Genomic DNA, 20474 nt, shown 5'->3' with positions numbered 1-20474 from the left:
GGTTTGCACACACTGCAGCAGGGATTTTGGCCCACTCCTCCATACAGACCTTCTCCAGATCCTTCAGGTTTCGGGGCTGTCGCTGGGCAATACGGACTTTCAGCTCCCTCCAAAGATTTTCTATTGGGTTCAGGTCTGGAGACTGGCTAGGCCACTCCAGGACCTTGAGATGCTTCTTATGGAGCCACTCCTTAGTTGCCCTGGCTGTGTGTTTCGGGTCGTTGTCATGCTGGAAGACCCAGCCACGACCCATCTTCAATGCTCTTACTGAGGGAAGGAGGTTGTTGGCCAAGATCTCGCGATACATGGCCCCATCCATCCTCCCCTCAATACGGTGCAGTCGTCCTGTCCCCTTTACAGAAAAGCATCCCCAAAGAATGATGTTTCCACCTCCATGCTTCACGGTTGGGATGGTGATCTTGGGGTTGTACTCATCCTTCTTCTTCCTCCAAACACGGCGAGTGGAGTTTAGACCAAAAAGCTCTATTTTTGTCTCAACAGACCACATGACCTTCTCCCATTCCTCCTCTGGATCATCCAGATGGTCATTGGCAAACTTCAGACGGGGCTGGCTTGAGCAGGGGGACCTTGCGTGCGCTGCAGGATTTTAATCCATGACGGCGTAGTGTGTTACTAATGGTTTTCTTTGAGACTGTGGTCCCAGCTCTCTTCAGGTCATTGACCAGGTCCTGCCGTGTAGTTCTGGCTGATCCCTCACCTTCCTCATGATCATTGATGCCCCACGAGGTGAGATCTTGCATGGAGCCCCAGACCGAGGGTGATTGACCATCATCTTGAACTTCTTCCATTTTCTAATAATTGCGCCAACAGTTGTTGCCTTCTCACCAAGCTGCTTGCCTATTGTCCTGTAGCCCATCCCAGCCTTGTGCAGGTCTACAATTTAACCCTGATATCCTTACACAGCTCTCTGGTCTTGGCCATTGTGGAGAGGTTGGAGTCTGTTTGATTGAGGTTGTGGACAGGTGTCTTTTATACAGGTAACGAGTTCAAACAGGTGCAGTTAATACAGGTAATGAGTGGAGAACAGGAGGGCTTCTTAAAGAAAAACTAACAGGTCTGTGAGAGCCGGAATTCTTACTGGTTGGTAGGTGATCAAATACTTATGTCATGCAATAAAATGCAAATTAATTACTTAAAAATCATACAATGTGATTTTCTGGATTTTTGTTTTAGATTCCGTCTCTCACAGTTGAAGTGTACCTATGATAAAAATTACAGACCTCTACATGCTTTGTAAGTAGGAAAACCTGCAAAATCGGCAGTGTATCAAATACTTGTTCTCCCCACTGTATGTTCATAGTCATATTTACTCCGGATATAGATATGACATGATTTTGTTTCTGTATTTGTATCATTGTTATATACAGGCTTTAGGATATTGTCTAAGGTCAACAACCTTGATGTATATGTTTGTGCTAGCTTATAGTATGGGTTTATTTCATGGGTTTTCTCGATGACTTTCTAAAATGTCTATCAGTGGTTCCCAAACTGTGGGGCGGGGGACACATTTTTTTTTTTTTTGAGGAACTGTCAGTCTTACAACGTACTCTTGAAAGTTGTAATAGTAGAATGCACAAGGCACAATTTTGGGTAGTGTATCATCCGTTTTCCTCTTGCCATTAATTGCATACCTTCGATAACTTGTCAGAAATGTCCAGATCAACTAGCCCATGTCGGCTAACGGGATGTTCCCCAATGATGGAAGGGGGGCCCCAAGTGAAATAGTTTTGGAACCACTGGTCTACATTATCACTAAGTGACTAATGCAGTACGGTGGCTGATGATGGACAAAATACGGATGCTGTCGAGAAGTGTCAAAGTTTACAAAGTGCATTGCGGTGCTGTACAGTGCAGTGTGGACTGGTTCAGAGTTGTGGTCAATTCCATTTTTTTTTGCATTTCAATTAGGAAAATCGGAATTGGAATTTTTGCTTCCTGATTTGAAATGAAATTGACCCCGACCCTGGACTTATGTCTCAGTATGGATGAAGCTCTCCCGTCACCGGTGCCAACCGTTGTTCGTCCGTCCCCTTTTGGACAGTGAAACTGCTGTTGTGGCTGCCCCAGTCATAGCCGTCTGTAACTAGGCTATAGAAACAAAAGATAAACAAATACTTTAGTTTAAAAATAAAAACCAACCATGCAACAATTTCCTTGATTTTACTGAGTTACAGTTCATATGAGGAAATCAGTCAATTTAAATAAATTCATTAGGCCCTAATCTAAGGATATCATATGACTGGGAATACAGATATGCATCTGTTGGTCACTGATACCTTAAAAAATAAATGGGCCTCATAATGGATCTCAGTTTTCTTGTGCATTCAAATTGCCATCTATAAAATGCAATTGTGTTCGTTATCCGTAGCTTATGCCTGCCTGCCCATACCATAACCCCACCACCATCATGGGGCACTGTTTACAACGTTGACATCAGAAAACCGCTCACCCACACAACGCCATACACGTGGTCTGCGGTTGTGAGGCCTGTTGGACATACTGCCAAATTTTCTAAAATGACTTTGGTAGAGAAATTAACATTCAATTCTCTGGCAACAGCTCTGGTGGATGTTCCTGCAGTCAGCATGCCAATTGCACGCTCCCTCAACTTGAGACATCTGTGGCATTGTGTTGTGTGAGTAAACGGCACATTTTAGAGTGGCATTTTATTGTCCCCAGCAAAAGGTGCACCCGTGTAATGATCATGCTGTTTAGTCAGATTCTTGATATGCCACACCTGTCAGGTGGATGGATTATCTTTGCAATGGAGAAATGCTCACTAACAGGGATGTAAACAAATTTGTGCACAACATTTGAAATACATATGGAACATTTCTGGAATCTTTTATTTCAGCTCATGAAACATGGGACCAACACTTTACCTGTTGTGTTTATATTTTTGTTCAGTGTAGTTATTTCAGTATATCTTTTAAATCTAAAACCATACTGAAAAGTAACCTCTCCCTGTCTTAACTGTACTGTACCTTGTGGAGTTGTTCTGAGGAGGGATGCTCCACGCCAGGTCATCGTCGCTATCGTACCGACGGGGGTTGTCAAAGAAGTAACCTCTGGACGAGAGCACGTGGTTCGGGATCCCTGATCCACTCTGCAAAGACAGAGCATACCGAATAAGCTAAAGAAATCGGTAACGCTTTATTTAAGAATCCAGTTTAAGCTAGTACTTACCTCAGAATTCAACATAATTAGTAACTACCTGGCATCAAATGGTATTGGCTTACATAGTGACACGAGCGCCAGTGAAACCGATGTGTAGAAGGTCCCTGGTTTGGGGCGGCAGTTAGTGGTTAGAGCATTGGGCCAGTAACCCAAAGGTTGCTGGATGGAATCCCTGAGCTGACAAGGTAAAAAATCTGTCATTCTGCCCCTGAACAAGGCAGTTAACCCGCTGTTCCCCGGTAGGCCGTCATTGTAAATAAGAATTTGTTCTTAACTGACTTGCCTAGCTAAATAAAGGTTAAAATAAAAAGTGCGAAGCAATTATTAGGTATTTACTGTTTAAACAACTAGCTGGTTAAATTAAAGAGTTTTACAAATCAATCAAACATTTCCAAGCTTCTCTTTCCTTGTCATCTGAACACACACTCACCCTGTCCTGTGGCAGCCTGCGGACCCTGAAGAAGAAGACCACCAGGGAGGTTGGCAGCAGTTCCCAGACAAAAAGGATCACCCCGAACACGATGTAGCCAGCATCCCCCAGAGTGGACCTCAAGTCAGCCTGCACAGAGAGAGAGAGAGTGCATTTGTGTTTATCCCTCCAGAGGGTCTTCATTTGTGGCTCGTTGGTGTTAGGCTGTGTTTGGCGAAATGTATTTGACTTGTCCCACATATACTGTGTTTGTGTCTGTCTGCCTGTCTCGGTGTGTCTGTCACATTCTTTTTTTTCTCTCTGTCGCTCTTCCTCATTCTGTGTCTGGGATAGCGCAACATCCTTACCTGGTCGGACACGTTGTACCAGTCGTAGTCGAAAGAGTTGATGGTCTCGATGTCGGTCAGAGCAAGCACCACCAGGTTGTAGCAGGCCCGTGATGCATACAGCAGAACCACCAGGACGCCAATCAAAGTCACCTGACACACTGACGTTCCCTGCAACCAATGTTGAGGGAGGTCATGAACTACCAATCAGCATTAGTATTTCCGAGCACAATTTAGTGCTACCAGGTTCACACAATTTCCCACCTCCAAAATAAATAAAGACATTCAATTAAATTGAACTGCTTTTTAAGTTGACCTTAAATCTTATATGTTGTGTCCTACTTTCAAGAAAACCATGGAGCAGACCTAGACAATCTTAAGTATGTAGCTGTATGTATCAAGTGTCTCAGAGAAGGAGTGCTGATTTAGGATCGCATGGACAGGCAAGACCTGATCCTGGATCAGCAATCCTACTCTGAGATGCTTGATACAGCCCTGTATCTACAAGTTCTGAAGGTCCTACCTTGGACTCGAGGTATATGCTGGCCAGGGACATCTTAGCCACCTTGTAAAGGCAGATGGACAGCGAGACGGCGCAGAGCACGAAGAGCGTATCGTTGATGGTGACTCTGACCAGGACAATGGTCTTGACCTCGGTGGCGGTCATCTTAACCAGCAGGGCACAGGCCAGGTTGACCACCAGGAAGAGAAGACTGACCGCCAAGAACACCAGGTAGAGAGGGAGCCTGCAGAAGGAAAAATATGTAAGGGGGAGGGGGGTCTAAAACACTGTAATACATACCACATGAAATGAATAAAATGTCTGGGCCCTAGTTACAGCCTTTGAGCTATGTGAGGGTTCTGTATATGGAGAGGAAGAGAGGGGGAAACAGCCTACTTACTTGTATTTAAGGAGCTCTGGGGTATACTTGGACTTTGCCTTGAAGTAAACCTGTTTTGAGTGACATCAGAAAGCAAGTTATATTTTCCCAATGTTCTTTAAGAATTTGCTCCCAAGAAAACAAACAATCAACAATGTGGCCCCTCAGCTGAAGAACCAGTTAATGAATTGATTCTGTCTCCAGAGCAGATATATTTGAAGGGATCCCGAAGAAATCCAAACAAATTGGACCCCTTTTTCACTATGTAGACTGAGCTCTTATCAGTTACTGTAAATAGCACCAAAACAAACCCATGATGTGATGTCAACAGCAGACAAACGAGGCCCTACTGTATTATATTTAATAGTCATGTGTGAAGGGAAACAAATGCTGCGAATAGATGTAGCATTGTGTCTCTAACTGGCTATACAGAACAGTGGGCATGAGAATGTCAAGCAAGTGTGTGATTGCTGGTGTCTGCAGACCAGGGCTGTGTAAGTCTCTATTGTGGGCCACCCCTCTGAGCCGGGTTCCTCTTTAGGTTTCCTTCCTCCTAGGGAATTTTTCCTGCCCTGTGCTTTCGCTTCTGCTTTGCTTGCTCTTTGGGGTTTAAGCCGGGTAAATGTAAAGCACTTTGTGATAACTGCTGATGCGAAGAATCTATATCAAATAATTTATAAAACACTAGATCCTCTATTTAAGTCTTATTACAATTTAATTTTGTGCTTCTGATAATGATTCATCATCTACACTGAACAAAAATATAAATGCAACATGTAAAGTGTTGGTCCCATGTTTCATCAGCTGAAATAAAATATCCCAGAAATGTTTAGCACATAATGCATATTTCTCTTAGATTTTGTGCACAAATTTGTTTACTTTCATGTGAGTGAGAATTTATCCTTTGCCATGATAATCCATCCACCTGACAGGTGTGGCCTATCAAGAAGCTGATTAAACAGCATCATCATTACACAGGTGGACAATAAAAAATAAAAAAGGTAACTCTAAAATGTGCATTTTTGTCAAACACCACAATGCCATAGATGTCTCAAGTTGTGAGGGAGTGTGCAATTGGCATGCTGACTGCAGTAATGTCCACCAGAGCTGTTGCCAGAGAATTCAATAGTTTCTCTACCATAAGCCGCCTACAATGTCGTTTTCGAGGATTTGGCCGTACGTCCAACCGGCCTCACAACCGCAGACCACGTGTAACCATGCCAGCCCAGGACCTCCACATCCGGCTTCTTCAGATGCGGGATGGTCTCAAAAGAGCCACCCGGACAGCTGATGAAACTGTGGGTTTGCATAACCGAAGAATTTCTGCACAAACTGTCTCAGGGAAGCTGATCTGCGTGCTTGTCGTCAACACCGGGGTCTTGACCTGACTGCAGTTCGATGTCGTAACCGACTCCAGTGGGCAAATGCTCACCTTCGATGGCCACTGGCACACTGGGTAAGTGTGCTCTTCACGGATGAATCCCGGGTTTCAACTGTACCGGGCAAATGGCGTCTTGTGGGCGAGCGGTTTGTTGATGTCAACGTTGTGAACAGAGTGCCCCATGGTGGCAGTGGGGTTATTGTATGGGCAGGCAAAAGCTAATAACAACGAACACAATTGCATTTTATCGATGGCAATTTGAATGCACAGAGATAACATGACGAGATCCTGAGGCCCATTGTTGTACCATTCATCTGCCGCCATCACCTCCTGTTTCCGCATGATAATGCTTGGACGGCCCCATGTCGCAAGGATCTGTACACAAATCCTGGAAGCTGAAAATCTCCCAGTTCTTCCATGGCCTGCATACTCACCAGACATCCATTGAGTATGTCTAGGATGCTCTGGATCGACGTGTACAACAGCGTTTCCAGTTCCCACCAATATCCAGCATCTTCGCACAGCCATTGAAGAGGAGTGGGACATAATCCACAGGCAACAATCAACAGCCTGATCAACTCTGTGCAAAGGTGTTTCCCACTGCATGAGGCAAATGGTGGTTACACCAGATACTGACTGGTTCTCTCATCCACGCCCCTACCTTTTTTTTCAAAGGAATTTGTGACCAACAGATGGATATATATACTCCCAGTCATGTGAAATCCATAGATTAGAGCCTAATGAATTTATTTGATTGAATGATTTCCTTATATGAAGTGTAACTCAGTACATGTTGCGTTTATATTTTTGTTCCCTGTATCTAAAAGCAGCATGACTTCTTGTCTGACCCGTATTGCCCACACCTCACCACAACGCCCGCTATGATATATTGTAAATAACTAGCTGTATGAATATATAATTGCCAAATGCGGTGTGCACATTGCACAATGAGGTGGCTGTGCTAAGCTACTAAATTAGGAAAACGTTGCTAATCTTCCTTTGCGGGGGCCTCATACCTTAACACTCCTGTCTTTGTTGAACCGCCCCCTCCTTCCCACTGCCTTCACGACCCTACCACCACTTACCTCTTCTAGGGGAGCTTTCCCCATTGGATTGTATATCCCAGCTACTGGGGATGCCACCATTTCAACAATATCGGAAATAACAGTCCACAGCTATTCTGTATACACAACACTCACACATCAATGTATAATCATATTCATACTCTGAACTACTACCTAGACACTGAGGCTGAAAACAAGGACAGATTGGTATATACAACATATAGCATCCAACCGTAATCCACAATTTGGACCCCAATGGAACCTCAAAATGGCCCCAATATGGCTCTTGTGGCCTCCTGAGACCCCCCATTCCCTCAATGTGGCCCCTGGGAGCGCATCCTCACCTGGGCGCAGTAGAGGTTCATGAGGCTCAGCGTGAAGAACTGCAGGCAGACGGGGAAGCAGTAGAGCAGCCAGAAGGCGAAGGGCCCCAGCGTGTTGGCCGTGACGCAGTCGCGGAAGTAGAAGGAGAAGAGGAGGGCGCGCAGCGCGGCCCACAGTAGACACAGGAAGAGGAAGGCCGTCTGGTAGCTGAAGCGCTTGTGTCGGTATCGGAGCACCAGCCACAGCTGGGCATAGATGAAGGCAAAGAGGAGAGAGTAGAAGACGGTGTAGGCCACAGTAAGGCCAAGCTTGACGTAGGGCGGGATGGCCGGGGTCATGGTGGGCGGGGGAGGCAGGGAGCCGTTACCGGCTGCTGCCGTCGTGAATGCCGGCTCAGGTGCCGCTGACATCCCCCCGACGGTGCTTTTCTCCACCACCTGGGATGATGACTCCAGGGACATGTCCATCGCTTCTCCATTCATCCTCTGTTCCTCAACGAGGGAGAGAAAGAAGGGAATCCTTCTTTTTTCTTCTCTCTCAGGCAATGTGTGGCTGGTAGAGACGATATCTCCTCTCCATGGAGCCTTTGCTTCAGACTCACAGCTCTGCTGTCTGACTCAGCGAGAGGGAGGGAGACAAAGGAGGGAGGAGAGGGGGAAAAGAGACACTCCCCTCTTTTTGCCGGTGCTCCTCGGAGAGTGGTTGGAGGCAATGTCACATGACCGTGGCTCGGAGCATTTCATTGGCCGGGGGCTCGGCAGGAGGCTGTGATGCATTTGAAGAGGATGGAGGGAGGGTACAGATGGATCGAGAAAAAGAGAGCGAGAGAGAGAGGGAGGGAGGAAGCGAGAGGTGCACTGACTGTACCTTAGACCACGTGCTGGAGGGACCTGTCATCTGCTCCCGCCCCCCTCTTCTGTCATAGACAGCATCATCATGCAGCCGGTGCCAACTGTTTTTCGCCCCTCCCCCATTTGTTTCTCCTCATTTCTTATTTCCTCCATCCATACAGAAGGTTGTGTAATGGATGCATCACAGTGGTTCGTGCTTTAAATATGTCAGTTAACCACTTGGCTGAGTAAGAATTTTGTCCACAAATCTACCCACAATTCTATTATGCGCTGGGTGTACAAAACATGACAGACTGACCAGGTGAATCCAGGTGAAAGCTATGATCCCTTATTGATATCACCTGTTAAATCCACTTCAATCAGTATAGATGAAGGGGAGGAGACAGGTTAAAGAAGGATTTTTAAGCTTTGAGACAATTGAGACATGGATTGTATGTGCGCCATTCAGAGGGTGAATGAGCAAGACAAAATTTTAAGTGCCTTTGAACGGGTTATGGTAGTAGGTGCCAGGTGCACCGGTTTAAGTGTGTCAAGAACTGAAACGCTGCTGGGTTTTTCACACAACAATTTCCCTTGTGTATCAAGAACGGTGCTTCACCCAAAGGACATCCAGCCAACTTGACACAACTCTGGGAAGCATTGGAGTCAACATGGGCCAGCATCCCCGTGGAACGCTTTTGACACCTTGTAGAGTCCATGCCTCTACGAATTGAGGCTGTTCTGAGGGCAAAACGGGGTGTAACTCAATATTTTGTACACTCAGTATATATCCTGCCTAGTGGCACTATTGAGCGTTGGCCGCATGATGATTATATTTTTGACTATTCAGCTTCAGATAAGAAATGACTGAGGATGTGTTTTTGGTATAACATATTATAAGCCTACTATGCTACAGTATTTTTTGGTTCTCTGTGTCTCTGGATTCACAGACACCCATATGTCACCTATGTATATTCTGACATGTCCTATTGATTCACGAGACACCCTCTACAACCACTGTGATTATTATTTGACCCTGCTTGTCATCTATGAACGTTTGAACATCTTGAAGAACGATTTGGCCTTAATGGCCATCTACTCTTATAATCTCCACCCGGCACAGCCAGAAGAGGACTAGCCACCCCTCAGAGCCTGGTTTCTCTCTACGGTTCTTCCTGCATTGTTTGCTGTTTGAGGTTTTAGGCTGGGTTTCTGCATAAGCACTTTGTGTCATCTGCTGATGTAAAAAGGGCTTTATAAATACATTTTCTTGATTGATTATTTCTCTTTTTATTATGCGCTATAATTTGCCATTTACTTTTGAAACATATTATCGTTGTGATTTTCTTTATATTGTTGTGTCTCAATGAGCCACTAGGCTATAAATAGGATTTAAGTGCAATATTCAGGTCACTGAGGAAGACATCAGCCTGAAACGTTAGTCACCTGTCCACATCCTGTACAATGGATTAAAGTGAGCAATAAGAAATCAATCTCTGCCTTTCTTACCTCGAATTAGTCCTTTTGGATGATTTTCTTGGTAAGCCATTCTCGTGATTTTTGTCATTGTTGTTGAGCACCCTTCCTTTCTTTTGTTTGCTGAAGCGCGAAGGCCCACCTGAACTCTATGCTACAGTATAATGTATGCTATTATATTCTGTTATGCAAAATACGAATGAATCATTGTGGTCTTGCGAAACATTGATTCAGCTTTATTCTTACTTTACTAAACCAGCACCATTGTGAGAATGGACAATCGTCTATTTGTAATAATAATAATAATAATTGATGAGTATGACTATTAGGCGTAGGCAACAGAACTTGATGAGGGTTATTTTAAGCGATGTAAGCGCCCTCAGAATCATGGTGCTGAAAGGACAGCACCGTAACCAAGTGCTCACATATCGCTCTGAATTCCACTGTGCAAGAGGGGGTCGGTGGAGTTATATGAACTTCAAGGCAGACACGCAGTGAATTTGGATCCTAGAACTCGTTGGTGGGATGATAAGGTTCATGTGGTGGATCAGTTCGTCTGCATACGCAATAGAGGTGGTGCGTTTCTGTAAGCTAAGCACTCAGACAGTAGGGCGAGTTCAAGTGTGTCGTACATGGGCCCCAAGCCCATAATGAATTGTTTTGAGGACAGCCATTTCTAGCACCTCGTAGAGTTTTCTGTGGATGGTCTTGTTACATCGGATTTGGTCCGACCGATCGACTGGCCTCTGCACACAAGCCTACAGTATTCATCATTTGCGCCACCGCCAGAGAGAGAGAGAAGACAGGGAAGAAACCACCATTTACCTACCTAAAGTGCATTCAGACCCTTTCCCTTTTTCCATATTTTGTTATGTTCCTCTTTTTCTAAAATGTATTAAATAAATGTTTTCCCCTCGTCAATCTACACACAATATCCCATAATGACAAAGCGAAAACAGGTTTTTAGACATTTTGCAAATTGATAAAAAAACTCAAACAGAAATACCTTATTTACATAAGTATTCACACCCTTTTGCTATGAGACTCAAATTTGAGCTCAGGTGCATCCTGTTTACATTGATCATCCTTAAGATATTTCTACAACTTGATTAGAGTCCACCTGTGGTAAATTCAATTGATAGAAAATGGTTTGGAAAGCCATACCTGTCTATATAAGGTCCCACTGCTGATCCCACGGTGCATGTCAGAGCAAAAACCAAGCCATGAGGTTGAAGGAATTGTCCGTAGAGCTCTGAGACAGGATTGTGTCAAGGCACAGATCTGGGGAAGGGTACCAAAACATTTCTGCAGCATTGAAAGTCCCCAAGAACACAGTGGCCTCCATCATTCTTAAATGGAAGAAGTTTGTAACCACCAAGACTCTTCCTAGAGCTGGCCGCCTGGCCAAATGAGCAATCGGGGGAGAAGGGCCTTGGTCAGACCAAGAACCCCGATGGTCACTCTGACAGAGCTCCAGAGTTCCTCTGTGGAGATGGGAGACCCTTCCTGCAGCACTCCAATCATGCCTTTATGGTAGATTGGCCAGAGGGAATCCACTCCTCAGTAAAAGGCACATGAGAGCCCGCTTGGAGTTTGCCAAAAGGCACCTAAAGGACTCTGACCATGAGAAACAAGATTCTCTGGTTTGATGAAACCAAGATTGAACTCTTTGGCCTGAATGCCAAGTGTCACGTCTGGAGGAAACCTGGCACCATCAATGAAGCATGGTGGTGGCAGCATCATGCTGTGAGGATGTTTTTCAGTGGCAGGGACTGGGAGACTTTTCAGGATCGAGGGAAAGATGAACGGAGCAAAGTACAGAGAGATACTTGATGAAAACCTACTCCAGAGTGCTCAGGACCAAAGACTGGGGCGAAGGTTCACCTTTCAATAGAACAACAACCCTAAGCACACAGCACGACTCGGTCAAATAAATTATCAATAGTCAAATATTTTATTAGGACGGGCAATGAGGTAAGGTAAGGCGGGCAAGGCCTCTAAGGTCCGACCATAATGCCGGCCCTGTCAATAGGTACTTATCACAGTAAGAGGCTGTTCCTTCTCTTGCTAGAACAAAAGACTACCTGCTATGTGCTGACCTGTTACCGATGAACCTGCCGTTTCTACTTGTAGAATCGGCAGTGGCCAATAACTTGACATTGAGCCAATCAGAGAGCTCGAACATCCATGTGGGGTAGCCGACAGGAGTGACAAGTAAAAAGGAAAAACCAGGCCATTTTTTCCGGCCTAATCTAATTGTTCTAAAACAATAAAACTGCATAATGCATATTTTTTTATAGAGCAAAACTGTACATCTAGCTATGGAGTTTTGTGCTGCATGGGGGGATTTTTTGTTAGGTTAGTTACCTAGCGATTACTGAGCAAGTGCAGCACAATGTAGCACTAAATGCGTTACCAATCTAGCTCTCTCTGTAGCAAGTAATATTATAATTAAATCACAATGGATTCGTTTCCATTAAGCATCTGCCGTTGCTGGCTGCCGAGAGTCAATGAAGTGTCTTTACTTTACCTAGCTAGCTAGCACAACAGCTTGCTAACGAATCATGCTAAACCATTTAGCTAACGTTAGCCAGCTAGCTAAAAATGCATCTATGGGCAGTATGCGATTATGGAGAATTAATAAAATTGTTTCTTTGTCATCTTCCTAGCTTGTTATCTAGCTGTGGCCATATGGCTAGTATCAACAAGGGCTTTGTACAACAGCAACATTCGTGCCGCTAGCAAACATTGACTAGATCTTAAAGCAACACACACGGACATGCATTGCCAAACAACGCTACTGCCACCTTCTGGTTTGGAGTGGCTGATGACTTCAAGGTCTTTGCTGTGTCAACACAAAAGAGTGACTGCCGATTCAGGTTGGGCCTTTTACTGTTAACACAACAACATTTGGAAAAAGTCAAGGAGTGTGAATACTTTCTGAAGGCACTGTAAACAGCAACATTCACAATTGACAAATACAAATGGTAAATACAAGATAAATGTATGTCACAAAAAACGATTTAATTAAAGCATTTTGCTATACAAGATGAACATAAGTAACACAAATCGATTTTCAATTAAAAGCTTACTGATGCTGGTACAAAACTGTACTTCTTGCTTTTGGGAGGTAAAGACCTGTATACCTACTCAGGATATGACCCAGATACAGACCCAGGAGGCAGATAGTGCGGTTCTCAGATTATTTATTGTTAACACGGGGCAGACAAAGGGCAGGTCGAGGTCAGGCAGGGGTTTGTAATTACAGATTAAGTCGGAAGTTTACATACACCTTAGCCAAATACATTTAAACTCAGTTTTTCACAATTCCTGACATTTAATTCTAGTAAAAAATCCCTGTCTTAGGTCAGTTAGGATCACCACTTTATTTTAAGAATGTGAAATGTCAGTATAATAGTAGAGAGAATGATTTATTTCAGCTTTTATTTCTTTCATCACATTCCCAGTGGGTCAGAAGTTTACATAAACTCAATTAATATTTGGTAGCGTTGCCTTTAAATTGTTTATCTTGGGTCAAACGTTCCGGGTAGCCTTCCACAAGCTTCCCACAATAAGTTGCATACATTTTGACCCATTCCTCCTGACAGAGCTGGTGTAACTGAGTCAGGTTTGTAGGCCTCCTTGCTCGCACACGCTTTTTCAGTTTTGCCCACAAATTTTCTATGGGATTGAGGTCAGGGCTTTGTGATGGCCACTCCGATACCTTGACTTTGTTGTCCTTAAGCCATTTTGCCACAACTTTGGAAGTATGCTTGGGGTCATTGTCCATTTGGAAGACCCATTTGCGACCAAGCTTTAACTTCCTTACTGATGTCTTGAGATGTTGCTTCAATATATCCACATAATTTTCCTACCTCACGATGCCATCTATTTTGTGAAGTGCACCAGTCCCTCCTGTAGCAAAGCACCCACACAAGATGATGCTGCCACCCCCCATGCTTCACGGTTGGGATGGTGTTCTTCGGCTTGCAAGCCTCCCTCTTTTTCCTCCAAACATAATGATGGTCATTATGGCCAAACAGTTATATTTTTGTTTCATCAGACCAGAGGACATTTCTCCAAAAAGTACAATCTTTGTTCCCATGTACAGTTCCAAACCGTAGTCTGGCCTTTTTTATGGCGGTTTTGGAGCAGTGGCTTCTTCCTTGCTGAGCAGCCTTTCAGGTTATGTCGATATAGGACTCCTTTTACTGTGGATATAGATACTTTTGTACCCGTTTCCTCCAGCATCTTCACAAGGTCCTTTGCTGTTGTTCTGGGATTGATTTGCACTTTTTGCACCAAAGTACGTTCATCTCTAGGAGACAGAACGCTTCTCCTTCCTGGGCGGTATGACGGCTGCGTGGTCCCATGGTGTTTATACTTGCGTACTATTGTTTGTACAGATGAACGTGGTACCTTCAGGCAATTTTTTTTCTGAGGTCTTGGCTGATTTCTTTTGATTTTCTCTTGATGTCAAGCAAAGAGGCACTGAGTTTGAAGGTAGGCCTTGAAATACATCCACAGGTACACCTCCAATTGACTCAAATTATGTCAATTAGCCTATCAGAAGCTTCTAAAGCCATGACATAATTTTCTGGAATTTTCCAAGCTGTTTAAAGGCACAGTCAACTTAGTGTATGTAAACTTCTGATCCACTGTAATTGTGATACAGTGAAATATTAGTGAAATAATCTGTCTGTAAACAATTGTTGGAAAAATGACTTGTGTCATGCACAAAGTAGATGTCCTAACAGACTTGCCAAAACTATAGTTTGTTAACAAGAAATTTGTGGAGTGGTTGAAAAACTAGTTTTAATGACTCCAACCTAAGTGTATGTAAACTTCCAACTTCAACTGTATACAGTATGCATATATATTAGGTCTATGTTTTTTAAATAGTCTCCTCTCTCTCATTCTCTCTCTATATGATGTTGTGGTGGACCATCGTGTGAAGGACACTGTAGACATATCACCTGTGCACCAGGTAGTCAATTGAATCTGTCCCTACGGTGACAAGGACAGGCAAGGACTGGAGAGTGGAGAACATGCTGCAGACAGGCCTGAGGGACAACCAGACCTCACAGGACACACCTTCACAGCCCAGGTGAGCACAATACAATAGGCCAGGTTAAGAGGAGGACAGAGGAGGACAGGCAGGTTAACATTGACTGGCACGCTCTTAGATAAAAATGTGCTAAGTAGTACCATATAGGGTTTTTCAGTTTGTCTGCATAGGGGAAGCCTTTTTGGTGCTATGTAGAACCCATTTGCAAAGGTTTCTACCTAGAACCCCCTATGTATGGTTGTTCATAGTAGCCCCTGTATAATTACAGTACATACCATAAGGCCTTTCTTTGAGGGCCTAGTTATACCTTAACACAGGGTTGTGAGGAACTCCAGGTCTACAGGCCACATCAGGCCTGCAAGTCACATTATGCAGGCATGCAAAGTCATGTGTAATTCCTATTGGAATCCAGCCAGAGTTACGATATCCAACAAGTGGAATTTTTTATCACACCCAACCTGCATTCAGAATGACTGCCAGGGTAGGGAAGATTGAATACTGAGACTACCTCAATAATCTAAACTGGAACAACCATCCTAGTAACGAGTGAAATGGATCCAACTACCAACAGATTGGATTAGTTTAGAAAAATGTAGGTTATTTATCTTTGTGTAGCATACAATTAATCAACCAATCAACGTACATGCAAAAATACAGATATTACAACTAACAAAAAAATCAACCTGCTATAGTGCATGCTGGAAAATACGATATGGCTCTATATAGAACCGTTTTTGCCTTCCAAAGAACCCTTCTTGCCTCCCAAAGAATCCTTCTTGCCTTCCAAAGAATCATCAAAGAACCCTTTCTTCCAAAAACAGTTCTTGGGGTGTTAAAAGTTCTAGGTAGAACCCTTTGCCTTACAAAGAACACTTGTCTTCCAAAAATAGTTATTCCGATCAACGTGTTTCTTAGTAGAACCCTATCCCTCCATATAGAACCCTTTTGGAACCCTTTTTTTTCTAAGAGTGCAGAGAATCGACATTTGGCTAGCCTGATCCCAGATCTGTTTATGCTGTTTTGCCATGTCCTACTGTATGACTGTTGTCATGCCATGTTACCATAGGAGTTGGCTTTACATAGGAGTTGGCTATCTGGCACAAATAGATCAAAGACCACGCTTACATTTGGCTTTTTGTCAGAACAGAAAATGTGAAACTTTGATTTACTGGATGACTAGTGTAATTGTTGGCTTTGTTACAGGAAGTAGGAGGCGGTTGTTTGTGTAGCACCTGAATGTGAGGGCAAGTGGTTATACATCGTAGGGGACCGAAAATGTTCTAGGTTGTGGAACTCCAGTGAGTGTGAATCATTGCGAAAGTAGGCACTAGTAAAGTTAGCTATCATTGAGGTCTAAACTGATGCTCTGTTTAGGGAATAGGGTGCCATTTGGAAATCAGCCTTAGCATTGAAAAGCAGTCCTAGATTTGAAAAGCAGCCCTAGCGTTGAAAGATGATAAACGATTATCCCTCCAGAAATTGTCTGTTCACGGAACAATACCGTGGGCCACTAAAATAGCTGTAACTTATTCACAGTAAAAGGTATTTCTATTCTGATTTCAGATTGTTAAGCCTAACAGAATAATAAAGACTCAATATCTTGTTTAAATGGCAGTTGTTTGGGGGAAAAGCAGTGATTTTCGTATAAAATACACATTTTCACAGGTGTTTTTTTCTTGAATGATTACAATTTGATTGATGGGGTGCTATTGTATGTCATATCATTTGAAAAAGCTCTTTCTCAGCTTTCAAAATGCTGTATGTATCATGTTTTCATATATAGTTTGTCACCAGCAAATTATACTCAGTAATGAACACAGAGGTCATGAACCAGCAAAAAAATGTAACATTCTGCTCAGGCAGAAAAGGGTTGGAGACTACATTTTACAGAGTGCAAGAACCATTGGTGGGAACTGTACTTTTCATTTGGTCACACACCAATCAAATGCAATTGACCAATCATATGTGTACAATCATTTACCGGGCCAATCAGATCTCAACACCAATTTACCTCTTCAGCCACATGTCCAGCAAGAAGCAAAGAAAAAAGCATTGCTTTAATTTTTACCATTGAACATGCCTACAGTTAGTCTGGGTTCCAGTCTTTTTAGGTCATTACTGTAAGCTAGCCTGGTTGCAGTCTCTGTTCAGCTATTACATTCCACTCCTTGCCACTCCTGTCATTCCTTTTTTAAATCTTTGGCAAATGACAGGAGTGGCAAGGAGTGGAATGTAATAGCTGAATAGATGGCAACCAGGCTAGCCTACAGTAGTGACCTTTACAAAATAATGGCAACACCGATTAACAGGTAGGGTCTTAACCCAAACATAGTCTTTATTTTACTTAAGAAATGCAGTTGTGAAAATACAAGAACAACCAAGTGTTGATAAAGGACTGGTCAATTTGACCCTTCGTCAACCCCCGCCCTGGAATTTTGGGCAACCAATCGCAGCGCTCCAATGGATGGCAACTGTCATCAAGTCAGACACAAGCTCATGTGTAAGAGTTGGAGATCTGGAGAAACGCACGGATGACGACCAGGAAATATGGCGGAAGCGGATTATCTGAATACAATGGAGGTAGAATCAAGGAGAATTGGAGTATTGTCCAAAAGAATGGAAAACAGAGCAAAGTAGTGTACAGTGATGAGAATGACCCTTCGTATCTTGTAGGAGTACGGTTTGTTAATTAGGAGCAGCTGAGCAGAGTACCAATCTTGAAGACACCATTTGAGTTATCCAAACTGGTGGAGAGAGTGCTGGGTAAAGTGAAGGCTGTGAGGATTACGAGAGGCGGGCTTGTTTTGATTTTTTGTGCTTCTGTGGATCAGAAGGAACGTGCGTTGTGTCTTAACCGATTTGATCAGTTTGAAGTGTCGTGTGTGTCTCTTCGGGATTAGGGAACCCCTCAAAGGGGTTATATCTGGTGTCTCGTGGGAAGTCGATTTTGAGGAGATTACAAATATTCCTGGAGTGATTGAAGCACATCGGATGAATCCTGTGGTGAATGGTGAAAAAGTAGAGTCTATCTGATCTTTTGTTTTTTTATATGCAGTCTCTCCCTACTCAAGTGCAGTTAGTTTATAATAACTAGTCAGAGCATTTATTTCATCGACCAATGCAGCGTGATCATTTTAAAGCTTTTGGTCATGTATCAAGTGTTTGCGAAAGGGAGAAGCTGAGATGTCCAAGTTGTGGAAAAGATCATACTTTGTGTTATATAAAAGTGATGAATATGTGACATGTTGCAATTGCGGTGGGAACCATGAAGCCACTTTCGAATGCCCCACAAGGGTGAAAGAGAATGAGGTGGCCAAAGTCAGGGCTGTACAGAGCATTTCATATGCAGCAGCTGTGAAAGGGGTTGAGGGTTTGAATGGTGCACCAGAAGAGTCCATGGTGGTGGATAGGCCTATACTGCAGGCTGCAGGGGTTGCCGTTCACCAGCAGGATCCAGACATTTTAAAGGTTAAGGTGAACTTTGTGGCCTTTATAGCAATGGTAATTAATGGCAGTGCCAAGGTGGAGAGAAGGTCCAGGAAGATAGAAATCATAGTGGATGCGGCGGAGCGGTTCCTGGGTCTGAAAGATTTCTCAGCGAAGGAGTTACATGGAATATTGGCACAAGTCGTACCACCCTCTCAGGTCCTAGAGCATGAGAAGGGAGATATGGAGAATTAAAAGAAGGAAGAAGTGGAAGTTCTGTTTGTTTTGGCAATGTACTATTTTTATTGGGGTGGATTAAGTTAGTTTCACGATTACGTATAGACTTATTTTTTGTGGGTTTCAACTTGTCCAGTTTGTGGCGGCAATACACCTTTTTGGGTTGTAGTCCGCTATAAACCCCACAGAAGAAGAAGCTCATGTGTAAAAAGCACGAAAGCCAGTGAGGAACATTTGTATATGGTTAAATAATCGAACAGTGCACCAGCGGTACTTGCTACTGTGGTTCCTGAAATTCAGAGCCTGTTGGAGTATTTTGTTCCATAGGTTGCTGGCTCAGCTGGTTAACTAGCTCAGTCACATTAACCATCATAAAACGTTGCTAGCTAACTAGCAACTAAATATAACTTAAACATGTCTCTAAATGTATGTTAGCTAAGTTATCCATGTTATTAATACAACTCCCATCTGCTGTCGACATCAGGATATGATTTGAGAGCACTAGTTTGTTCCAACAGTGGTTATAGCTTTAACTGCATGCTCAGTGTGAATTCAGAGACATTTGGTGTCTAGCCAAACTGCAAACATAATTTTACCAGGTCACCGTGAAGCAATTGTAATGACAGTTCTACTGAGCACGGTGTCATCAACTCGCCTTCTGAACGCTCTATATTCCCAGCCATTAGTCTACGTCACAAAGCCTGTATTCCCAGCCCATTGTTCTACGTCATATAGCCTGCTTCGCTATCGCTGGCACTGAGACCTGCCCACATTGAACTCGAAGGCTTACCTCATGTGATTGTGATTATTATTATTCTTAAGGTTACGGCTACCTTGTGCGCAAGCTCACTGTTCGCCTGGCGACACGTTTTTGTGTCCCACAGCGTCACGATGACTGGCGCATAGCCATCAAACGTTAAACATTTGGTCATGGTTAACCATATTTTTTTTCAGAAATAGGTGTAAACCTGAACAAATGATTTCACGATGTGGCCGATTTAAACAGCCAGAATACATTTTGAGCGAATGCTGCGCAGGTTCACTGAGTTGCAAACAAAATGGATAGGTAAAAGCTCATTGACTGGTAGATCTGACGCAGTTGCTACTTCAGATTATGAACCTAAAAGTGTCACGAATGAGTTATGTAGTACCCACAGAAGGCCACAGGGAGGAGCAAGAGAGCTATAAACCCATACTGTTTTTTGCCTTAAAAACCCTAACCCTAGGTATAATCTATTTTAGCCCTAACCCTAAACCCTAACCCTGATTTGTAACACGATGCTGTAATGATCACCATTTTTCTAACCCTAAACCTAACCCTGATTGACATAAAATAGCATGCAACAAAATACTATTTGTCCCATGATTTTCTCAAATGGTTCATCTTTACTTTACATATACACACATATATATATATTGTAACGACCCTCTTAAAGCAGCTACGTTGTATTGCAACAGAGTTATATATTAGAACGAACACAATTCTATGAAAGAATTCTAACCTCATTTTCATAACGGTCGAATAGAAGTGCATATTCTGATACAGGACTACTCACTTCTTCATCTTCCTCTTCTTCATAGTCTATTACAAATGTATCTCCTTTAGAACTAATTACATTACCCGGCAACTGAGTGAGACGATGCACGCATGACTGCGTGCATCGCATGACTGCGCCAGCTGATCCTGTTGCTCAAAGGAAAGAGGTATTTTTGAGAAATGCTACCAAACAGCACCTTAAAGCACAAGATCTGGGATGTACGAGAGGACATTTAGATGTGGTTAGATTACCAAGTATTAAAATGCCACTGCAGTTACTTGGAAAACGTGTTCAG

The 20474-nt window shown here is 43.4% G+C and overlaps 1 protein-coding gene across 1 annotated transcript; it reads right to left on the bottom strand.

The window, feature by feature from the left end:
- Nucleotides 1-1512: 1512 nt before the first annotated feature.
- Nucleotides 1513-8221, bottom strand: LOC139544159 (G protein-coupled receptor 137Ba-like). The gene is made up of 7 exons (XM_071350962.1): nt 7625-8221; nt 4857-4906; nt 4478-4700; nt 3976-4125; nt 3629-3757; nt 3006-3127; nt 1513-2109 (listed from the first exon to the last, which is right to left on the bottom strand). Exons 1-7 carry the CDS (start codon nt 8084-8086, stop codon nt 1998-2000), a joined length of 1248 nt encoding a protein of 415 aa, XP_071207063.1. The 5' UTR covers nt 8087-8221; the 3' UTR covers nt 1513-1997.
- Nucleotides 8222-20474: the final 12253 nt, after the last annotated feature.

Source organism: Salvelinus alpinus, chromosome 2, assembly GCF_045679555.1.
Source record: "Salvelinus alpinus chromosome 2, SLU_Salpinus.1, whole genome shotgun sequence".
In the NCBI taxonomy this organism is placed as follows: Eukaryota; Metazoa; Chordata; class Actinopteri; order Salmoniformes; family Salmonidae; genus Salvelinus; species Salvelinus alpinus.
Note: the sequence above shows the minus strand (reverse complement) of the source record. Positions and strands in the feature narration are given on the sequence as shown.

Excerpts from the sequence above, each read along its gene's own strand:
- LOC139544159 (XM_071350962.1), bottom strand. The coding sequence starts at position 8,086 with ATGAATGGAGAAGCGATGGACATGTCCCTGGAGTCATCATCCCAGGTG. Across the intron at positions 3,128-3,628 it reads GCAGGCTGCCACAGGACAGG|AGTGGATCAGGGATCCCGAA; the intron begins GTGAGTGTGTGT and ends CTGTCTTTGCAG. Across the intron at positions 2,110-3,005 it reads CCTCAGAACAACTCCACAAG|CCTAGTTACAGACGGCTATG; the intron begins GTACAGTACAGT and ends TTGTTTCTATAG.